The 24138-nt window shown below is 43.4% G+C and overlaps 1 protein-coding gene across 1 annotated transcript in view; it reads right to left on the bottom strand.

The window, feature by feature from the left end:
- NUDCD3 (NudC domain containing 3) overlaps positions 1 to 24138 on the bottom strand; it is a 59701-nt gene that overhangs the window by 18892 nt on the left and 16671 nt on the right. Inside the window, exons 3-4 of the mRNA XM_035139301.3 lie at positions 11668 to 11800; positions 4295 to 4438 (exon numbers count right to left, since the gene is read on the bottom strand). Coding sequence (XP_034995192.1) covers positions 4295 to 4438; positions 11668 to 11800 — 277 coding nt within the window. The remainder of the gene's footprint in view (positions 1 to 4294; positions 4439 to 11667; positions 11801 to 24138) is intronic.

The following is a 24138-nucleotide window of genomic DNA, read 5'->3' as shown; positions in this document are numbered from 1 at the left end:
TTTGACACACTAACTAGCGTAATGGAGAAGGGTCACACACAAAATTATTATTTACAGGACCAGAAGTTTGGAGAAGTTCCTTGTTCTCCCATGGTCTTGGTTCTTAAAAGCACAGTACTTCCTTTAAACAATTCTGAAAATGCAATTTCCTCTTAAGTCTGCAATGCTTCCTTCCTGTCTAACAAGGTTTTCATTCTGTCAGAAAACAAACAACACCTAGTCTACTTTGGGGGAAGAAGGAAGGAAGGAAGGAAGGAAGGAAGGAAGGAAGGAAGGAAGGAAGGAAGGAAGGAAGGAAGGAAGGAAGGAAGGAAGGAAGGAAGGCCTCATTGCATCTATGACAAGCAGTTCCATGATATATGTTGCTAGAGCCCCCAAACTCTAAACTGATTGTGAAGCCAATAAGAGAACAAATTTGCAACTGCTGATGGAGTTTTTCCACTGCTTCCTACTATTCAGTTACTCAGTCATCCTCTATACAAAGAGGTCCAAATGCCAACACACTTATTAATTAGCAAATCCAATTAAAATCAGGCATGTGAGTATTTTGATTATCCATAAGGCTACTTATGAGCAAGGATTCTAGAATTTAACATCTTGAGTCTCTTGAACCCAGGAGGGGGGGTGGCAAACACCAGTTGGATTGTCCACTCCCCCACCACGAGACAGACACACACTTTCTCCTACTAGAAATCTCCCAGTCATCTTTTTGGATAATGCAGTAACAAACCTAAAGATGATGAAGTTAACCACCAATCATTGCAAAAGATGGTAAGTCCTCTAAGCTGGTCCTAGGGCTGGATCAAATGACAGCTGAGTCAGGGTAAGATAAAAAACAGTAGGCTGAGTGGGTTTAAGGCAGGCATCCCCAACCTGCGGCCCTCCAGATGTTTTGGCCTACAACTCCCATGATCCCTAGCTAACAGGACCACGGGTCAGGGATGATGGGAATTGTAGTCCAGAACATCTGGAGGGCCGAAGTTTGGGGGTGCCTGGTTTAAGGCATTAAAAGATGCTGCTTCTCTAGAGGTCCTGGAATTCTTACTGACATTAGCAACAGCTCCCCGAAGGAACTAACTAGCATTAGTCACTCGATTTAAACCACACAAGCAATGGTCTTAGGATGTTTTCAGCAGTGTTGACATTTTGCCACTGCTTTATATCATGGGATGCAGTTCATAAGGTATTCAAATACATTTTTTGGGAGTCACAAAAATACATGGATATTATGGTAACACCATATGTTTGCAAAGGTATTTTGTTTTTGTTTTTACTACATTTCTTATTTCCAATCCCGGCAAGTAATCAGAAAAGTGAAAAATCAAAATTTGAAGCCAACTCCTGGGTACTTGCCTGTCATCCTAAAGGTATCATTTGCAAATTAAACGCGTGGGCAGACACACACTCAGCGGCAAAACACAACACTACCAGCACATTACAAGAATGCCTGAATAGCTACCAATAGTAAATAGATGACATCACTGAGCACTAGAGGATAGCTTGCCAGTGCACTGCTGCAAGCTAAATATAATTATATGAAATCCCCTCCCCAAACTAATCCACAGGTGTGTTTTTTTTTGTTGAAATCCTTTCATCTCATTTAGGGAGAAATTCACTGTCCACTCTGTTGTATCTCCATATCTGAAAAGTGGAATGAAACACAACACTTGCCTCACAATAGTAAACTTGCCTCACAATAGTACTATTCCAGAATTATGAGAGTTCACAAGAATAAATGATCAGAAAAATTATGTTCCTTATATGTCAGTGCAAACCAGTACCTGCAACTAATCACCCTAAGTCATCTGAAACCACACTGAGAATGGAAAAAGTTAGATCCAGATCTGGAGAGATGCCAGGAGGACAAGGCCTGCAAGGACCAATGTTTGGCCCTCCATCACACCGAAAATGTGATAACGGGCAAATACCTTCATTTGAGCAGCTTGTGAAATCAAGTGCCACTTGGCTAAGGCCTCAGCAATTGCCTAATTATCACTTCAAAAAAAGAGCTTGGAGCAGCAGATCAGGATTGCTGCAGCACCTGTCATTAGCACCAACTATCGCTCATTAAACCCAAATTTCTTAACTTAGCTGAGCCATGCAATTTTTTTTCTTCTGCAAAATTTTCAGTAGATACCTGCAACACACACACACACACGAAAACCCCCCACCATTTTCTCCTCTGGTGTTCAGGAGTACACAAACAAGAGTTTAGAAGAAATCCCAGACCCAAGGGAGGCTGAACCAAAAATGACTCAGCTCTTTCTTCCTTGCCACCTTCATGTCTGGAACTCCCACAGCACCTTCTTGTTGGCACCCCCATCTCTCTTGTGCTTCAAATCCCTCCTAGTTCTCCCCTTGGTTCTCATCACCTACTGAAACTAAGCCCAAGGACATGGAATTGAAAGAAAGGATGTTCTTCATCTGTTTGGTGTCACATCTTTCTTCCATGTAGCCTTCCATGTATTCAAGTTTAAATTGTAAGCTCCTAAGGGCAGGCAGGAATCTGTCTTTGTTTTTACTCTGTAACACAAACAAGGATCGTGCTGCATTTTTATATATAAGAAACTGCCATGGACTCAGGTTTTATGTGGAAGCCACAAGCCTAGAGCAATTGTTGCAAATATTGGCTAAAAAACCGTCTTGTAGGAAAACCTTGTAACCAAGAAGAAGATCCCACTTCCAATCCCTGGCACCTCCAGACAGGACTGGAAAGATTCCTGTATGAAACCTTTAAAGAGCTGTGTAAGACACTGCTGAGCAAGAGATAGTGCATGGGTGTCAAACGCAAGGCCCGGGGGCCAAATCCGGCCCGCCAGACCTTGTCATGTGGCCCGCCGAGCGCCCCAGCCAGCAGGACCCAGCAGCGGGACCTCTTTCCTTCCTCTCTCCCTCCTGCTCCCTCTTTTCTTTCTTCCTTCCTTCCGTCCTTCCCATCTTTCTTCCTCTCCCTCATTCTTATTCTTTCTTTCCCTCTACTTCCTTCCTTCTTTCTCCCTTTCCGTCTTCTCTCCCTCTTTCTTTTTCTTTACTTCTTTATTCCCTTCCTTATTTCGACTCTTCTTTCTCTCCCCTCTTTCCTTCCTTCCTCTCTCCCTCCCACTCCCTCTTTTCTTCCTTCCTTCCTTCCTTCCTCCCTCCCCCCTCCCCTCCCCTCCCTCTCCCTCTCCTCAGAAACATAGGATGCTGCTTTATACTTCTGGCCCTTAAACCCTGGAACCAGGAGAGCAGCTCCAGTGAGTCAACCTCAGCCAGTCCCTTTGGTGAAGGGTGGTGGCTCACTGGCAGAACATCTGTCCTGCATGCAGAAGGACCCCAGCATCTCCAGGTACTAGCAGCTCTGCAAAGGTCCTGCATGAAACCCTAGCGAGCCTCCACCACCCAGTGCAGTTACCAAATCATTTTTCAATAAATTGTACAATAATTGTACATTTGAATATCTACTTGCCATTATTCTGACTATGTTTCTGCTTTCAGAGCTAGTTATTACTTACATTATTACAAAAAACAGTAATAATTGAATGCAGTGACAATCATTTATGATAATAAAGAGTGGACACATAGTCCTACAGATACAACCGGCCCTTTGAGGGTGACCAAACTGCTGATGCGGCCCCCTATGAATTTGAGTTTGACACCCCTGTGTCTCATTTGGGATAGTGCAGCTTCCTACATAGCAAGGTTTACCTAAGCCCAAGGAGATACTTTTCTGTGTACCGCAAACAAAACATATCCGTTCTGATACTACCCTATTTCTGACCATTTGTGCACTAAGCCAGGAGATTTTATGTTATTGTTTACTGTATTTTGACCCCACCATTTCTCCTAGTAGCTCAGGGTAGCAGACATAGATCCCCACCTGAGGTTCCCCAATGAGCTTCATGGGCTTTAAAGGGAGATGAAAGTAAAGATAGGAACTAACAATAAGGTCAAGTGCAGAATAAGGGCTGAAATAAGAAGCAGAAAGAAAGGACAAAGCAGAAGGAAGCATACGGTCTAAAGTTAGAGCAGCAGCAATCCTGAAGTTAAAACAGATTGAGTGTACTGATGCCCATGCAAGAAAAGCAGTACAGCACATGCAAAATAGTAAGTGGATAGAGTGATCTTCTGGTGCAGCTAATTTGGTAGCTCTGTAGCAGAGCTAAGGAAGCAATGTCTCTGTTCCAGCCTTCAAGAAGAACTCTTGGCATTCCCAAATCAACCCAGAAGCAACTAAAGCTCAGAGACTTTCGAGGGGGGAGCAGACATGCACCGAAAACACACATGCACAGTGAAAATGAGAAGTTGTGCTTACAAGGATACACTTTCCTGGTTCCAGACTCCAGACAGAGTTCTCTGTGTTGATCTTGTGAGTGAGGGTGCCTTCCATGAGCACACGTGGCCCACTTCCCTCTACCACAGCCACGGAAATTGAACTACTACCGATGTTCACAGAAACCTGGGGGGAGGAAAAACGATAGAGAAGAAAATTAGAAAGGTAATTTCACCCTTTGTTGCTCCTTCCAGAGGACCTGAATGGAATTACAATGCGGGACAAACAATGAGGTTTAAAGTGAGTAACTTAAAATATCTCTTATTTGTTATCTTGCCTTTCGTTTTTACTATAAAAAGGGCCCAGGGCCACTTAAAAACACAAAACACAGGTTTTGTTTTAAAAAGAACAATGATGGCATAGTGAGAGACTAGGATTAAGAAGACCCTCTCAGATAAGGAAAGCTATAATCAAGCTGTCATTTCCAGCATTATTCCAAGGTATAGAGGCTTACTAAAGCACAGTGGTACCTTGGTTTACAAACACAATTGGTTCCGGAAGTCTGTACTTAACCTGAAGCGAACTTTCCCATTGAAAGTAATGGAAAGGGAATTAATCTGTTCCAGACGGGTCCGCAGAGTACTCAACCTGAAGCGTATTTAACCTGAGGTATGAGTGTAATTGGTTCTGGGAGTCCGTACTTAACCTGAAGCATACTTAACCTGAAGCGAACTTTCCAATTGAAAGTAATGGAAAGTGGATTAATTCGTTCCTGACAGGTCCGCAGAGTACTTAAACTGAAAATACTCAAACCGAGGCGTACTTAAACCGAGGTATGACTGTACCATAACTCTGATCATTCTAAGGGATCAAGACAAAAAATAATTTCTTAACACTGAATGAACTCTTTAACATATCCTAGTTGAATTCCTTTTGTTAACAAAAAAACCAGAGTGTGATTTATAGGGGAAAGCCTGCAAAGTGTTCTTTCACTGATATAGACACCAGGTCCAGAGGTTCTATGATCAGTACCATGATTGTGTACAATTGTCATGATGCAAATCTGTTGTGGGTCAGGTTGTATGGGGAGGGGTTGCGTAATTTCAACAGTGGCAGGAAGAAGCATGTAGAGCTGCCATCTGGGAAATGAAAGCAAGCAAAGATGGAACATTCAGAGGTGGCGAGGTTTGACTGCAAACAACTCCCTCCATGGGGAGGCCAGCTTCCTATTACACAACAGCAGCGACTGTCATACAGCAAATCTAGCAAGATATGTGGGGCAGGAGACATGCCGCTTGTCAAGGGAGGCAAGGGCAAATACATAAGGAAGGCAATATAGTACTGCTGTATATTCGGTCTTTCTGGTCCTATATTTGGGAACATGGTGATGTGTGGTGAAGAAAGAAACTGACTCTCATATATGGTCTTCATATTGAAAACTAAAAAACCCTGCCCACCCCGCCAAGAATCAAAGCCCTTAAAAGCAGGAGAGTTTGCAATAGATATGCTTGCATGTTTTTGAAGACTTCCTCCAGAGTTTGGATCTCACTTGAAATGTTCATGTGCTATCATTGTGTAGGTAACTTTTAGTGACTCATCTTCTCAGAGTAGGAAGTAAACAGAGATGGAGACTGCTTTAGTAAGCAACTGTGTCGCAACTGCATTTGAAAGATGGAAAGAACTAAAAATAAAAAGGGACACTTTTGAGAGATAATTGTCTAGAGCAGACTATCGAGTCTTAGAAGAGATGAATACCTTGTGCAGCAAGCCAGGAATGGAAAAGTAGGTTACTAATCCAGAACTTATAAGAAATATGTATACTAAAAAGGGTTGTGTGTGCCTGCAAAGGAATGTCAGAAGGAGCTGCTTATCTTGCAACAATTTAGTCTATTTTTAGGAAATGTAGTATTAAAAGAAGCACTAACAAAAAACCAAAACATAAGTCTTAAGGATAATCTTAGAAGAAAGCCCTGGGGAAATGGGAGGAGGAAAAGATGATGAAGGGAAAATGAGTTATAGGGCAGAATTTATCATTATAATGTGCTTTGCTTTTGGGACCTGATTTTCGTTTTATTGGCACTGTCTTGAGCATAGTTCCTTCCAGAAAGACATTGAAGATTGTCACAGTGGCCGGAGTGGGCTACTTCAGAGTAACAACTCTACACAGCTCTGCATTTTATCTTTTTATTGGTGCTGCGTATTTACAGTGCTAAAGGCAGTACTATTTACAGAGACACATCTTATCCGCTTGAATCAGAACCTCTGAATGGCGTTTGGCGCGTTTTTCTCCAACATAACAACTTGGGGAGACCCATCCTCTTCCCCCTACGTTTTCTGCGCAATTCCGGAGTTGGGGGGACAGGTCTGCCCCCCTTGCTTCCCCCTTCCTGTCCCACCTGGGACGCTGGCTCCGCTACCCTGTCTGAGCCTCGGACCCCGCTTCCTGCTTCCCCACTTGAGACGGAACTCTCCCTGCTTTCCCCTGCGCTCGGGGATGGGCTGGAACTCAGGAGGGGAGGGACTTCGCGATATCCCCTGTCCCTCACAAAGATATTTGAGGACTGTTACTTATGCAGAATGGGAACGCGGGTGGCGCTGTGGGTTAAACCACAGAGCTTAGGGCTTGCCGATCAGAAGGTTGGTGGTTCGAATCCCTGTGACGGGGTGAGTTCCCGTTGCTTGGTCCCTGCCTTGGTCCTGCGAACCTAGCAGTTTGAAAGCACAGCAAAGTGCAAGTAGATAAATAGGTACCGCTCCAGCGGGGAGGTAAACGGTGTTTCCGTGCGCTGCTCTGGTTCGCCAGAAGCGGCTTAGTCATGCTGGCCACATGACCTGGAAGCTGTACACTGGCTCCCTCGGCCAATAACGCGATTTGAGCGCCGCAATCCCAGAGTCGGTCACGACTGGACCTAATGATCAGGGGTCCCTTTACCTTTACCTATGCAGAATAAAGAAGCAATGAAGCCCCACTCTGACCACAGGAAGTTCTGTTTAGCAGAACCCCAACTTATGAAACTTTACCTTCCAGTGACCACAGTACTTCTGCTGACCTAGTAAGGACTAGACACTTTTGTATATGCATAGAATATGCGCAACCCCTGCAACTGTATTGGACCAAATAGCACAGCCTTTTCATGACATTGGCTGGTCACAAAAAAAATTGATCACTGGACAGACACCCTGCTCGTGTGCTGTGCATGACACAGTTGTTGCAGGCCAGGTTTTCACAATCAAAATAAAGTTCCTTGCTTCACCAAACAGCAATAGTGGACTTATAAAAGTGTTATAAACAGGACACACTGCTATTATGCTATGATTTATATTTTTTGTGTGCACTACTGAGACTATGTATTGTATACTATGAAGATGAAGAGCCCAGGGCTCCAACAAATTACCGGTAACCTTGACAGTGAAAAGGATAAAAAAGGGTGCAGATTTGACACATGCAGAGCTCAATAGCATTTCTTCAGCTGGGCAATTAATTGCTGAGCAGGCACACAGGGTAAAGGAGAACGCAGTTATAGTCCTTTCTAGCCCCCTCACAAATTAATGCCATTCACAATGCACATCTGGAGGAGGGAAGCAAACACTATTGTGTTTCAAAAAAGCAGAACAAAGACTAAAAACTTGAGATTTTGGTTCAGCTATAGTTATCACTCCAGTTGTAACCCACAAGGAGGACACATTTGAAGAAGTGCTGTAGCTGTATAGGAGGCAGAGCATTTTCAAAATGCAGAATCAGATGTTGAAGCTTCAGTTAAGAGAATGTCACAGGCCTTAGAGAGCTCAGAAATTAAACCCAACACTGACTTGGCTTTCAACCTCAATTCCTTCTCACAGAAATGTACCCACAAACACCTACTAAAAGCATAGAAACAAGTCAACAAAATACTCTCCCCAAAATGAGAAGTGTGTGCGTCTTGTAAGCAAGAGAACTATTTTCTTCTACTTTCAAGCTTTCAGTGAACATCTCAGAAACTGAGATGACAGGATAGGGTTAAAATAACAAAGAAAACCCCATCCCCTGTTGTTTTTGTTCTGTTGCACTTTATATAAGGTAAACATAACATTAAAAATACCAAATCAAAGGGGCAACAATGATTGAAATAAAAGCGTGTTCAATCAATTTAGGTTTGTATATTAATAAAAAGAACAGTGCTAAGCTAGTTCTGTTTTCTGATTACAAAGATTAGCCTTCCTTCAGTGAAACTGGGCTGGCTGTATGGCAGATGGATTTATATTCAGGAACACAAAATAAAATGAGATTGAAAATAACATGAAGTGACTACATCAGTTATCAAACTGTGGCTTTCAGGGACAGTAAGCGTACTCACTGCTCATGCTAGGCTGCTCATTAAAAAAAGGACTGAGGGTGAAAATTAGAACCACAAGCTTTCTATGATTTATTGCTGCCCACTTTTCTCCAAGCTAACTGAACCCTAGCTGTTCCTGCCAACGTCCCTCTGGGCTCTTTAAAGAAAAATCATTCTTCATATAATGCATAAGTAATTTATGGTGTTTTCTGCCACAAAATATGACAGTGGCCAATGGCTTGCATTGCTTTAAATGCAAATTTATAGCCGACAGGCCCTATCAATAGCTATTGGCAAGGAGAGCTTAATAAAGTCTACATATTCAGAGGCAGCCTGACACCAGATGAGGGACAAACAGCAGAGTGTTTAAGCATCCAGCCGGCCATTGTGAGAAAGGGGATCCTGGTGTAAATCAATCTAATCCAGGAGGGCTCCTCCCTATGTTTTTCAGTGAATAATAAGATGTCTTGGTTCACACACAATGCTAAGCCACAGTTTAGTGCTATACGCATGAGTACTGGGTTCATGCACTCCCCCTTCCGTTATCCTCCACCCACTGAACTGCAAGGAGATGGGAAACTTTTGCTTCTGCTTTCAGCTAATTTATTCATTTGGCCCCGAGAACTGTGGTTTGTGTTAAATATGGTTTAGGAAACTAGCCAGGATCATTAACTACAGTGTGATGTATGGTTTTGTTTCCCTAAACCATAGTTAACGCTAATCACAGTTTGTCCAGGTTTGGATATAAATGAGCAACCCTAGGCAGTGAAAAGCAGGAATAAAATTTTCAATTCCCTCCTTGCAGCAACTCCAATGGAGTGGGGAAAGAAGAGAACACAAGCCTGATTGCTCGTGTACATACAACTGAATCATGGTTTAGTGTACCATGTGAACCTGCCCAATGTGTTTGTATTTAATGTCGTGCAAGAACAGGAGGTTGGGAGAGAAGAAAATTGATTGATCCCACGCAAATAATTAAACGGAGGAAAATGTATATAAGCTAGCCATGAGCATGGCAAGTTCACAGCAGGCAGGGAAGTTTGTGCTTTATTGCACCTCCTGCCATGCTTCAACATTTAGGCCGACATTCTGAAATTTTGCTTTGTCGTAAGGATGATAAATAAATTGCATTCTGAGCTACCTCAACTAGCTGCCCAGGTACTGTTAAGTGTGCTATCAACTCTTACCCCTAGGTCTGTACTGTCAATGTCAATTAATGCTCCTGCAACAACAGGGCTATTCTGACATGACAAAGAGCTGTGTAGGTTGAAGCTGATGTACAAAACTAAGTGTGCTCAATTCAGCTGCCCTGAATAAACCGAGGGGAAGAAAAACAAGCCTTTTTTCCAGATGGAAAAACACACGCACACACAAAATATCACTCCTCCCCTCCCTTCTTTTAACAGCTTCTCTGATAGCAGGAAGTGAAAATAAGCCCTCACTCTAACCACTTCAGTCAGTAAGTCCGTCTGTGTACGTCTCTTCAACCTCCCCCTCAGTAATGGGGCTGCAGTAGAGATATGCCTCTCTCAGACTGACAAAATAAATTACATCATTCTTCTGTCCAGGGGAAAAATATTACGTGTGTGTGTGTGTGTGTGTGCCTGTGTGCTGAGGGAGAGAGAGAGAGAGAGAGAGAGAGAGAGAGAGAGAGAGAGAGAGAGAGAGAGAGAGAATTAAAAGGGTGCAGAATTTCCAGCGTCACCACATGAGAGCCCTTAATGTTACAAGCTACTAAATGAACAGGGAGGAAAGAGGAACCTGTGAAGGAAAGTTAATTTTATTTCCTGCAACCATCAGGCTTAGCATAAACACGTTGGGCTCCTCCACAGCAAGCTGATCATATGAGGTGTACTGATGCTGGCCTGCCTTCCAAGGAGAAAGTTGGATAGCAAAGCATGCTTAGATCAAGGAAAGCCACATGGAGAAAAAAATATATATGCCTGCATTTGCTACATGCTTCAGCAGCAGACATTGTCTCTATCTACACGCAACCTGCAAACAGTCTTTGCTTGCAGAAGCAGCAGATTCTCCAGCAAGCAACAATTAAAAATACTACGCGCTCAACAAGGCATGAGTCCCAGGAAACACAGCAGAAAAGGAATCCTGGAAAGTAACATCCCCCAGAAAAAACCATCTCAACATCAATGAGACTGTTTACACAATGGTTTGTTACAACACTGAGGTGATAATCATGCAAAAGGAACACATGGCTAATCAAGTTGGGCTCTTTCACTGTGGTTTTATAGGGAACTGACAGCCAGCCAGCAAGATGATAATCCTGCAGTCATTTTTCCTTAGATAAAAGGATAAAAGAAGCCACAGGACAGTGACTTTCAATTCACTTTACACATTCAAGGAGGGATGAATCTGAGTGAACAAGCCAGAAACAAAAGGGGAAAAAAACCTTGGGTAGTTGTCCTAAGGCAATTCAAATGTAATATTTATGGGTGCAGACAAAAATTGCAGGTGGTCATGAAGGTGGCCTCCCTGATTCAATTTTAAGACTACTGTGAACTGCAGACTAGGGCTTTCCTTTTCTGTCCAGCAATGTCCACACACTATTGCCAATGCTACCTGGCAGTCTCTCTCTCCTGGGTGTCAGGCAAAGGGAGGTCTCTCCCATCACCTGCTGCCAGATTCTGCTAACTGGTGATGCCAGGGGTTGCCATTTGCTCTACCACTGAGGAATGGACCGTCCTTTGCTTTTGGATCTCTAAATCTGTTTAGGTACAGGTCTATTTTGCATAACTGCAGGGAATTTTTTTGCTGGGGGGGGGAGCAAGAAATGTGCAAAACGTTCTGCTGATAGATCAGAAGCAGACCTCTGAAGTGTTTGGTTAAGTATCGAGAAGAACATGCAGAACAAGGAGCGCCCTGCTAACAGCTGTTTTCTACAGGCCTCTTAGCTACATGCCTGCATTCTGCAGCAGTCAAAAGGCAATTTCGTGTGGCCCTCTGGTGGACAGCTAGAGACAACTACAGCATAAAGTACGTTTGTACTGACCCAGACCAGCATCTCTGTCTCATGCAGGCAAGATATTGGGAGAGATTCTCACCCACAGTGGACCACCCAACAACCCCATTCCTCATTATTATTACCTGCTTGCCTTTCAGAATGTGCTTGGGCACAGGGACTTTGATCTCCAGGTCACTGTAGTCTTGGGACCAGGCGTAATTCTCCCGCACTGCTCCGTTATAACTGTCAGGATTTGCCTGGAACTGCTCCTGTTTCCTGGGAGAAGACAGCAAGAAGCTGGCTATTAAAATGGATGAACGGAAGGAGAATCAAAGACCAAAGAAAAGCAAGCAAACAAAAACAGCCTAAAATTGTGCTAAGGTCTACTCTTATCCACCCAAGGCGAGCTCCAGGAGCCTCAGTAGACAAGTCCACATGCCTTTATATCAACCCTAGGGTGTCCTTCACACTCCAATAGGGCGTGGGTGGTGCTGTGGTCTCTTGGGCTTGCTGATTGCAAGGTCAGCAGTTCGAATCCCCATGATGGGCTGAGCTCCTGTTGCTCTGTCCCAGCTCCTGCCAACCTAGCAGTTTGAAAGCATACCACTGTGAGTAGATAAATCGGTACCACTGCGACGGGAAGGTAAACAGCATTTCCATGCGCTCTGGCACTAGTCGCAGTGTCCCATTGCGCCAGAAGCAGTTTAAATCATGCTGGCCACATGACCTGGAAATGCTGTCTGCAGACAAACGTCAGCTCCATTGGCCTGAAAGCAGAGATGACCGCCACACCTCATAGTTGAATCTGACTGGACTTAACCATCCTGGGTTCCTTTACCTTTTGCCTTTACCTCTAATAGATGACAGGGAAAACAGCATGAAACAACTTTTCCTCACCTGATCCCCCCAGCCCCTCCCCAATATTTACCTTGCATTTTCCATCATGCTAGTCCATAAGGGTGAGAAATCTGCTAGGTTAAACTGAGGAGTGCCAACTATTGTGCCACTAATAACATTTGTATTAAAATGAACCAAGTGGCTTCTCCAGAGACTAGCAAGTCACCCTTTCGTTGCTGCGCAAGAGAAGCCTCCAGTGCCAGAAAGTAAGGCATTGTCACTGTTGTGGGGGGGGGCTGTGGGGGGGAGAGAGAGTTTGCACTTCACATCATGGGACTCAATCACACTAAATGTCCCCCTCCCCACTCAATTCTGTCTAGCTTTGGGTAGCCTCCAGACAAAAGAAAACAGTTAAAAATAGACTAAGCAAAAGGACAGCTGCGGTCAGTCATGGTAATGTGGAAAAACAACAAGAGGCAAATGCTTAAAAACAGGGACAGGACAATGGAGGAGAGTGAACTCTGGAAAAAAAAAGGCAGGCAGCACTAACTTTACACAATTTATTACTTTTTTATGACAACTGGATTTACTTTTACTATTTGAGTTTGCTGAACAGGGTGACACATGAGCCATTGCAACAGAAGATCGGAATGGCATGGCCGGCACTCGAGGCTGCCCTTTCCAAGTCACTGGAAAGTAGGTGCACATACTCCTTGGCCTGGTATCACGCAGTTCCAGGATATAGAAGCAATCTCAGTTTTCACAGAACAAGCCTCTGCTCTCGCCCTGCCCCACCTCCCAAAGCGCTCCCACAGGTCAAAACAAAGGTATACCTTTGGAACATCTCCGTAAGACTGAACAGGTTCACACAGTCCATTCTTAAAGCATGGAAGGGGAAAAATAGGCAAACTGCCCCCACAACCCCATCCCCATTAACCCCCACCCCGTTCATCCCCCACTATTCCATACTCTTGTCGACACAAGAAATACAAGACAAACTGGGGGACTATAAATATAAATCAGGGAGCTTGAAACTCAAAGTATTTAAGAAAGAAGAAGCTCACGAACACCAATCAATCCTATAACTTTACAAGAACAAACATTAAAAGTTTGCAGCAGGCTAGGGAAATGTTTGGGCATTGCTTGCCCTTAAAATGACATGACTGAACAGCAGGGTAGTCAAGTTGCAGGAAACATCAAATTCTGGATAGTAGAAACTCAAGCAGATGGTAAAAACCTCCAAAAGAGTCCAAACTGGGTGACTAGGCAACAGAATGGCAGCTGGAAGTACAGCACCCCAATTTTGCCTTTCTACTGACAATGTGTAATTGGCTCTGAATATCCAGGAACGTTCTTTGTCATAGTGGAAAGTTCACTAAAAATGTCAACTCGCCGTGCTGCACCAGTGAAAAGGGCAGAATCAGTGTAAGGAATTGTTAGGAAAGGAGCAGAAATAGCATCATGCACCTTGCAATTGCAGTGCAGGCCTAGCTAGAATACTGTGTACAATTCTGCTTATCCCCATCTCAAAAAAGATATTTCAGCTTGAAAAGGGCAGCTAAAATGATCAGAGTTAAATCATCTTCCCTAAAGATGTTGGGGCCTTGTAGTTTAGGGGAGACGATTAAGTGGTGGGCTGCGGGGAGAAAGGAGGCCTCGCAGATCCTGAATTGCTTAGTCAATTTATATGTTCAGACAATAGCCATGACCAAATTTTCCTTGGCGCTCCATTTGCTTTGGTTACTTGGATCGGATTCCCGCTTTCCATGATAGGGCTAACATAGTTTTCAAATTATTCTTTTTCTAACCAAAGCAGTTAAGAAAACTGTATGATACATTGCAATATATTTATATGCTGCCTATTGACCCCCCAAAAAAGCCCCCAAGGCAGCTCACAAAGAAATGTACAGTACTTGCAAACAATATAAATGATACAGATTCAAAACAAAATCTTAACATTTCAAAAGCCAAATATTAAAAGCCAAATGCGTTCTTGTTCCTTCCAAAAAGACGAAGAGCATCCCCCCAGAAAAATGTTGAGCGAGCAAGAGGGGAAATGTAAGTAGCACTTTCTCTTTATATGGCTCCCAGGCAGGTCAGTGGAGCAAGGCAGGTGGGGAAGCTTGCCCTATGTGGTTCCAGCAGTTTCTCTCTTGTAGCAATAGGCTACAACAGGGGCACCCATCTGATGCCACCATGACATCAGTAAGCCAATAGGGCTTGCTGTAAGAGCCAATCAGTGCTGTCAGGAAAACTTGTTTGGAGCAAGGATCCACTTTCGCCTATCGGGGCTTGCTGTCACCGATGATCAGTGCCGACAGCAAGCCTCACTTGCCAAATAACAACTGGGAGTGCGCTTTAGGACTCCCAATTGTTCCTTCGGCAGCCAAGTCTTTGCCTTCTCCCAAGGAAAGCTAAAAGAAACCCAAGTTTTCCACCCTCAGCGTCCACTTATGGGCCGTAAGACTTACTATTAGAGTGATACATGAATCCGCTTTGATAAAGGCATTCACAAAATGCAAGGATTACCAAAACAGGCCACCAAATTGACCTCTAATCGACAATCCACATGCATCAATCCCTCTAACAGCAGACTTAAGTAGCTTGTGCTAATCACTAGGGATGAAAAATGGGCCCATCCCGTTAAGAAACTGAAGGTGACTGCACAATGGAACCCAGGGCAGAGTGCAGATGCAAGCTTTTACTCTTACTTTGCAACAGTAAAATCCAGTCTGATAGATTCACCCAGCACACTGCTCAGCTCAGAGGAAGTACATCAATATTGCCCTGTCTGGCATCCACGCCAAGGGATAAGGCCCGACTCATGCAGTGCAATTTCAGCTTAGAAAGAAATGGGAGAACTGGGGGACTTGAACGGAAAAGTCTGCTGGTGGCTGGCAGCATTTTGTTTTAATTTTAAAATGGGTTCTGAAATGGAGCAAGGATAAGGAGAGTGCTGGAACAGACTTTGCAAAAGTTCCCTCATTGGAGCTCCATTTCCATGGAGACAGTTGTTATGGTAGCATAGAACAAACCTGGCTGATTCCAGCTTCCTAAAATGCCTAGAGACTAAAGGAGCCAAAAGGGCTGGAGGACAAATAGAACAGAGAAGCAGGGGGAAGCTATCAGATTTACAATACTCCCTCTCTCTTTCCTGGTAAGTGTAATGGATTTCAGGAGGATAAACGGACTAATACTCTTTAAAGCCTGGATGACTTTGAGAAGCTTCAGTTAGGGTTGAACACAACAGTCTGCCTCCTGAAAAATCAGGAGCACATGGCACCTACATCAGGTCTTCACCATCTGCCAGTCCTGCCTTTCCGTTGATTTTCAGACATGTATCTAGTTGCTGGTTCTGACCTATAAAACCCCACAGAGGGCACTAAAATATTATTTCCTTACACACAGGGGACAAGATGGGCATGTGTGGTCCCTCTGAAATTAGAATTCAGAGTAATTTAGTCTCATTGGCTTATTTGTCATTATATCTAGTATTTTTCACCATGTTCAAAGGCTTGGATTAGAATGATTTGAAGTTTCTGCAGGAAGCAAGGAGAAAGAAGAGATTAGCATTGTTTGCACCAATAAGCTGATGGATTCTGTTAAGTTCCAGAATATACATAGAGGCTATTCTTCCAAAGGCCTAGACTCTCTCTAGAGTAGGGAAATGGCTTGGTCAACTGACATGTTCACCCTGGCATGTCTTAGCTCAGGTTTTACTGAAGGATTATGGGAGATGAAGCAGTGAGGTCTGCAAAGGCAAGAGTGGTGGAAGACTAGTCTCAAATTCAACCAACTGTAGTTGACAGCTAGGGCTGCCTGCTTTATTCAGTTTAGCTGGCAATCAACTAAATCAGCTGACAAATTGATGAGGGTGAAATGTAGCCACAGTGTGGCTGATTATCAAGTGTGTAAGTACACATTTATTTTTTAGGGCTCTTGTTGGCTCTTGTATGATTACTTTAACCACAGTATTAAATATCACCATGTCTTTTAGTTATCAGACTGTCAACTTTGCTTACATTTTCTTTAGTATATCTAAAAGCAATATGTACTGAGGTTTTGATGGCATGCTCATGATCAACACACACACAGTGGGCAGTCCTACTTTGAGCCTATGTAGACATATTTCCTGCAGTGAGAGCAGCACAACTGCGCACCTAGCAAAGAAAAAGTGCTTGCTTGTGCTCCAGCTTAAGATTCCACTTATGTCCCGTAACTGAAACATCTGGGCCCTCAGCTAAGTGCTGTTCCATGAATCACTTTCAGCTACGGTAACCTGTAGACAAGATGCTTAGAGAACTGTGGCCTGTTATTTGTTCCCTTTATAACTACATGCAAGGACCCCCTTTAAGGAAGGATATATTATCCTCCTCTAAAAGGGACAGTAGTAAGAGGAAACCTTCTGAGACTTTAGATCAAGCTTCCTCAATCTCAGCCCTCCAGATGTTTTTGGCCTACAACTCCCATGATCCCTAGCTAGCAGGACCAGTGGTCAGGGATGCTGGGAATTGTAGGAATTGTAGCCTCAAAACATCTGGAGGGCCGAGGGTGAGGGAGCCTGCTTTAGATATTACCAGCTGTTACCCAGTGTTATCCTCCTGCCTTTATGCTAGCAAAGAGGTGGGCAGTGTCTGTGTAACTCTGGGCATTTCTAGACTCAAGGTTTCTTTGTGCATTCCAGTCTAGCTTCTAACCAAGTTTTAGGTCTGAAATTGCTTTGGCAGATTAAGTGCTTCAGAAGTCAGGAGGAGAGTTGTGAAGCTCACTGGGTCGCCTTGGCCAGTCACCTTCTCTCAGCCTAACCTACCTCACAGGGTTGCTGTGAGGATTAATCGAGGAGGGGGAGAACCATGTACACCTCCCTCAGCTCCTTGAGAAAAGGGTGGGATGTAAATGCAGTAAATAAATAAGAGCAGCCCTGCTTATTTTCCAGGCACCCTTATACCAGTTGGTACCAATGACCATCAGATTCTGTGATGCTGTTTAGGTAGGTTATGATTGTGGTTTCCAAGACGTGGTATTGGGGAAGTACCTTGTGGGCCACTGCAACAGTCACTTTTGACACCAGATGGTTTTAAATATACATTAAACTTTGGGAAGAGATTGCGATAATTGTAGATCATTTTTTATCTGGTCGCTCATATTTTTCACCTTATTTTTGTTAAGTTTAAAACCTGCTACCTCTCCAAATTCAAAAAATTGTTCTAGAACTCTTGGTACACCGATCATAGGTTCCTCTACAGATATCACCACATCATCAGCAAATGCCTTAAGTTTATATGCTCTCTGCTCCACTGCTCTCCTTTTAATCTCTTCATCAGCACTAATTCTTCTCGCCAGAACCTCTAAAACCAATATAAACAATAACGGGGACAGCCTTGTCTTGTCCCCTTAGTTATCTTAAATTTTTTCTGTTAAGACATTATTCATTATCAGCATAGCATATTGGTTAAAATAAATTGCCTCAAGTCCAAGAATGTCTCTCCACAGTTCATATTTTCTAAAGTTTTTGACATAAAAGTCCATGAAATGTTATCAAACGCCTTCTCTGCATCTATAAACATCAGCACTGCTTGTTTATCATTTCTTACTTCTCGGTATCAAGAAGAGCCTAGAAATTTGGGGAAGGATGAACATGTCACTTATGGGGAGGATATCTGTGATAAAAATGAATTTGCTACCAAAAATGTTATTTCTGTTTCAAACAATACCAGTGATCAGCAATACAAGATGCTTTAAAGAAGGGCAGAAAGATATTACAAGATTTATCTAGCAGGGGAAGAAACCAAGAATAAATTATTGACAGACATGTGATCTTGATGAGTGATTTTCAGCAATCCCCCCTAAAATAAGCTCAACTTTTCCTAAGAAACCAGAAGCTTTTCTCTTAGGTATTATAGGTCCAGAGATCCTGAAAGACCCGTTGAAACTATTCATGTATGCGACCATGGTTGCATGGATTCTGTTAGCCCAGAAATGGAAAGATGGTGCAACTCCAACCAAGGAAAAGTGGCAGATAAAATTGATTGACTATGCTGAGAAGGCAAAACTTACAGGAAGAATTAAAAACCAGGAAGAGGTGGTCTTTAATAAAGAATGGGGGGAATTTTTATAATCTATTTGAAAAACTATTGTAAACAATTACACACATTGGTAGGATTGACAGAAAACATTTACAGAAGTAAAAATTTGAACTATGGAATGATAAAGGATTTATAAGAATAGAGTAATGAGAGATGCAGAGGGAGAAATCATTAAATTAAGATCCACAATTGGGGGGTGGGAGTCAAATGGGATTATATGTTTATGTTTTTATTTTGCTTGTATATGCAAAAATATTTTTAAAAAAATAAATTTGAAAAGTGTCATTCCCAAGGAGGTACACTACTGTATTTTGAAGCTGTGATTGGCAAAGTACAAATCTTGATAAAGCAGGGAGGCTGATTATTGCAGTTTGGGAGCTGAATGTTGCCAGGGAAAGAGAAACACTACTTTCTGGAGGACGTTGTGCAGCTTAGAGCATTTCCGGACAGTAAGTAATTGGGGTAAGGAGCATGTTTTCCACTTGCAACTGCCTCAGTATTTAGAAAATTAGGAATTGGCCTTTATCATATATGCACTGCTCATGTCACTTGACTGCTGTGCTGGGTTCTACCTTATTACTGCACTCCACCAACAACTGGGAAAAAAGAGCTAACTGGACAACTGCAGAAGATCACCACTGGTGTTTTAAATTCCAGATATGGTTATATATGTGCAGCCTAAACAAAATAAAGAATTCATTCATCAATCTCCAACACCTTAAGGCTTGTAAATTCCACACATTAATTAAGCCATGCTCAGGGTTTGGTCATCAACGAGGGAAAATACTCGCAAGTATCTATCTCCCAAGTTCACCAAAGAAATGGCTTCCAGACTGCACCGCATGCTTGATCTGAAGGTCAGTTTCTACTCTAAAAAGGTTGAAGACTCATTTTCAAAAGAGTGGAATTCCTCTAGCACAGAGGTGGGAAGCACCAGGCCCTGGCCTCAATAGTCTCCCTAGGTCATGCCCCCTACAGGCCCCACCATCCTCAGCTCTGCTCTGCACCCTTCTCAAGGGCTTTGACTTGCTGGAATGTAGCTGCACACTTACCGTAATTGTAATCATGTCTCTTGCTTGCCTGGATGAAAGATAAGAGAGAAACGTCTGGCTTTTGGATGGCTGGAATGCAGCCTACTGCACAAAAGATTCACATCTACTGATCCACCCACTTTCATCTCTCGTCACGCTCATGGGTGACCAGAGATGAAAAGCCATGGGTTTTTCTGCAGAAGCAGAAATGTGCAAGTGGCAGATTAGGAGCTGACAAGCCTCAACGGTACCAGAAATTGCAAAGCAAAGCTACTGTAAGAAGCATCAGAATACCGGGGGTGGGGGATCTAGAACTGGACAGATGCAAGGTGGCAAGCTTGTTTGTTAAGGCGTCTAACAGGGAAGAAGCATCTCCAGAAAAAGCAAAAAGTACCGGTACCCAGGGTGCTTTAGGACAGTGATAGCCAACTTGGTGCCCTCTGGAAGACGTTGGGACTCCAGCTCCCAGTCAGTACAGCAGATGATCAGGGATAATGGGAGCAGAAGTCCAATAACATCTGGCTACCCATGCCTTAGGGCAGTGCTTCTCAACCTTGGGTCCCCAGCTGTTGTTGGACTACAACTCCCATCATCCCTGACCACTGTCCTGCTAGCTAGGGGTGATGGGAGTTGTAGTCCAACAACAGCTGGGGACCCGTGGTTGAGAAACACTGCCTTAGGGGAATGAGCTGCTGTTGGCACCTTACAGACATTCAGGGAATGCATTTCTGGGAATCAATCATGCCTGTGCTAGAGACAGAGGACAAGAAGGATGTCTACCCAGAACACAGACCTAGGAAGAACAATCATGGCAATCCAAACCACCTGCCATGTCGGCCACCTAAAGAAGAACAGAAAACTGCAGCAGTGGCCAAAAAATCAAAACTGTTGAAACTGTAGGAGGAGAGGGTTGGGAAACGTCAGCTTTTAAATAAAGGGTTCAGCATTGCTCATACTTAGCTGATGGTAGTGGGGATGATGGGTGGGTGCATGTGTTCTGCCTTGTTCTATTTTTGCTTCAATGTGTCATGGGGTGGTAGTGAAAGCTTTTTATTTATTTATTTTTTAAAACCAAACATAAACACCAACAAATCTGATGTTCATCTCCTTTCAACAGCCATGCTCATTTGTATCTAGCGTTTTTTTCTCCTCCTCCAGCCCAAGAGTCCACAAGTGCAATGTGCCACTGGTGAGCACAATGTTGGGGAGAATTGACATCCTGAGTTTGGAGGAGAGAAATGACTTTCCCAGACAGTATGTAGAGCCGTGCAGATGCATGGAAAGCAGTGAGTTTCCTTGCTGCTTTTCTGAGTGCGTGAAACTCGGAGCAGAGCAGAGCTGAGGAGGGCAGCAGGCACTTCTTCATCCCAAGCTGCCTGGACTTGAGCACCATAGGACATCAAACAAAGCACTGTGCTTTCCTCAGCAAAAAGGGGGAGTCAACTATGGCAAGCACAAATATTTCTTGACTACCAATGCTCAAAGTTGAAGCCTAGAGTTGCTGTCCCTTGTGATTTCATTCATTCCTAATATAAAATCTAGTATATGGCACAGAACTTGGGATTCCTAAGAATCTTCATTTACCTTTTTTTTTCAAAAAAGGTGCCTTCCCAAATTATGATTTGATGCAAATAGTTGCAGATCTACGTAACGTGTAAAGTGATTTCAGCATTCTGGAGCAGCGTCAGCTGCAGAGTCCTGTTCTTCCCACATTGCTCCCTGGCAGGCGTTTTACTGCTCCATCTTCATTTCTTCTTGCACATTACTAAAATACTCCAGATTCTGCAAACACAGGGTTCCACATTTAGCTCTGGTGGCTGTGACCACCACTAAGCAGAATCAACTAAGCAGAATCAAAAGATTCTGCAAACCCTTAGAGATGTTCTTCGGAACATCCAAACTGATCAAACGCATGTTTAAAAAAAAACCTGGCATGCATGAATGCTATCATTTGACAGAATTCAGCATTTAGCACATAACGCCTGGTTAATTATTTTTAATGCAGTTTTTCTTTCAAAAAACAAAGATCCTGAATAGCCCCCAATATGCATTTCTGTGTTTTAGGAAAGATTCTTTAAAGTATTAACAATGACTTTGCTCTCTCAAACCACCTGGGACCTGACGTATTTTGAGTTTGCATGCCACTAAAGGTTTTTATTACAGTGGCTTAGGAACCATATTAGACATGCAGAAGATTTCATATATGGACAGGACAGCAAATGCATGGCGGAGCTGGGGTGAGGTGAAGTTTGACAAAGTTATACCCAAAGCCAGCAGAAGACATTCTTCAAGGTATTAGGAAAAGGTATTTGCCATCATCTGCTACCTGCTTTTTTAAGTTAGAGATGCCAAGGGTTGAACCTGCATGCAGGGCATGAGTCCTACCTACAGCAATAGCCCTCATCACACATGCCCAAAGAGGTTCCTTCATCTCTTTTCTGCTGCTTAAGGAGACCCTCAAATAAGCCTTAGGTCTATTTCCAAGAGGGCAAAACAGAAATACCTAGCTGCCACTAGGCTGTCCCCAGGCACTTGAACTTTTTTATCTCTAAAGCTACTCATCCAAACAGGAGTGAAAAGGGAAATCTTCAAGATTTAAGGTTGCAATCCTAAACAAGTCTACAAGGAAGTACGCCTCACTGAAGACAGTAGACCTGCACAGGGCAGGCATCCATTCAAAAGAAAGGAGTGGGTCCCAGATACTGTACCCACTTACTCTGGGTTACCCAAAAAGCACAGCAAGAACACTGAGTTAACAGCAAAATGATTCAGCTAAGAAATAACCAAGTTTCAAGCTAGCATGAAAACTGCATGAGGTCCTTTCATAGGCCTTCTCAAAGCCAGCACGTAGGAAGCCTGGCATTTCACAGAAAGGCACCCTGCATAGCAAAACAGACTGGAATTTATTTCAGTGGTCAGGCATTTAAATCATCTCTTTGACAGCAGCCTGCGGCAAGAAGAGCCCATCAAAGTAATTAACTAGGAGGTCAGAAATGCAAAGGAATGAACCGAGGACAGTAAGGAACATTTCATACAATACTGTATATTCTGTATATTCCTGTATATTCCTATTGATAGATGACAGCAACGGAAAGCAACTAATATAGGAGTATTTTTTCCTGAAATTGGCTCTTCCTCAACTGTCACCTAGCAATGGGCATTCATTCCACCAAGGTACTTAAACTAGTGCCATCCCTAGTGGTTGTTAAAAGTAATGTAACTTTAAGAGCTGGTGCCCGAATTTGCTCGTTTCCTTTCTCCCTCTCCATTCCTTTTTCCATTAGAATTTTAAGGCCATGTGTTTAGATTTTTATTGGCTTGCAAGCTGCTCTAGGAGCCCTTTTGGCTCAAGAGAATGAATACATGGGTCTTGCACCAAGATTCTAATAAGATGCTCCAGACTTCCTTGTGCAAGGCCACAGCAGTGCTCAACACTGCTAAAAAGACACTTGTGTTTACTATACTACCAGAGTTACAAGCCCAGCTTAGAAGTCTGAACAGCCCCTTAGAAAGGGACCATGGGTTACAAATCAATAAAGTTAATAGAGCGAACGTGTCTCAGAGAAGCATACAATAGCACCATCTACTGGTGATCCGAGGAAGACGCAAGGCTAAGAAAACTTGACAATGAGTCAATGTTGTTGTTGTTGTTTAGTCGTTTAGTCGTGTCCGACTCTTCGTGACCCCATGGACCATAGCACGCCAGGCACTCCTGTCCTGCACTGCCTCCCGCAGCCTGGTCAAACCCATGTTCGCAGCTTCGAGAACACTGTCCAACCATCTTGTCCTCTGTCGTCCCCTTCTCCTAGTGCCCTCAATCTTTCCCAACATCAGGGTCTTTTCCAAGGATTCTTCTCTTCTCATGAGGTGGCCAAAGTATTGGAGCCTCAGCTTCACGATCTGTCCTTCCAGGGAGCACTCAGGGCTGATTTCCTTAAGAATGGATAGGTTTGATCTTCTAGCAGTCCATGGGACTCTCAAGAGTCTCCTCCAGCACCATAATTCAAAAGCATCAATTCTTCGGCGATCAGCCTTCTTTATGGTCCAGCTCTCACTTCCATACATCACTACTGGGAAAACCATAGCTTTAACTATACGGACCTTTGTCGGCAAGGTGATGTCTCTGCTTTTTAAGATGCTGTCTAGGTTTGTCATTGCTTTTCTCCCAAGAAGCAGGCGTCTTTTAATTTCGTGACTGCTGTCACCATCTGCAGTGATCAAGGAGCCCAAGAAAGTAAAATCTCTCACTGCCTCCATTTCTTCCCCTTCTATTTGCCAGGAGGTGATGGGACCGGTGGCCATGATCTTGGTTTTTTTGATGTTGAGCTTCAGACCATATTTTGCGCTCTCCTCTTTCACCCTCATTAAAAGGTTCTTTAATTCCTCCTCACTTTCTGCCATCAAGGTTGTGTCATCTGCATATCTGAGGTTGTTGATATTTCTTCCGGCAATCTTAATTCCGGCTTGGGATTCATCTAGTCCAGCCTTTCGCATGATGAATTCTGCATATAAGTTAAATAAGCAGGGAGACAATATACAGCCTTGTCGTACTCCTTTCCCAATTTTGAACCAATCAGTTGTTCCATATCCAGTTCTAACTGTAGCTTCTTGTCCCACATAGAGATTTCTCAGGAGACAGATGAGGTGATCAGGCACTCCC

This window comes from Zootoca vivipara, chromosome 14 (genome assembly GCF_965207765.1).
Source record: "Zootoca vivipara chromosome 14, rZooViv2.hap1.1, whole genome shotgun sequence".
Taxonomy (NCBI): domain Eukaryota; kingdom Metazoa; phylum Chordata; class Lepidosauria; order Squamata; family Lacertidae; genus Zootoca; species Zootoca vivipara.
Note: the sequence above shows the minus strand (reverse complement) of the source record. Positions and strands in the feature narration are given on the sequence as shown.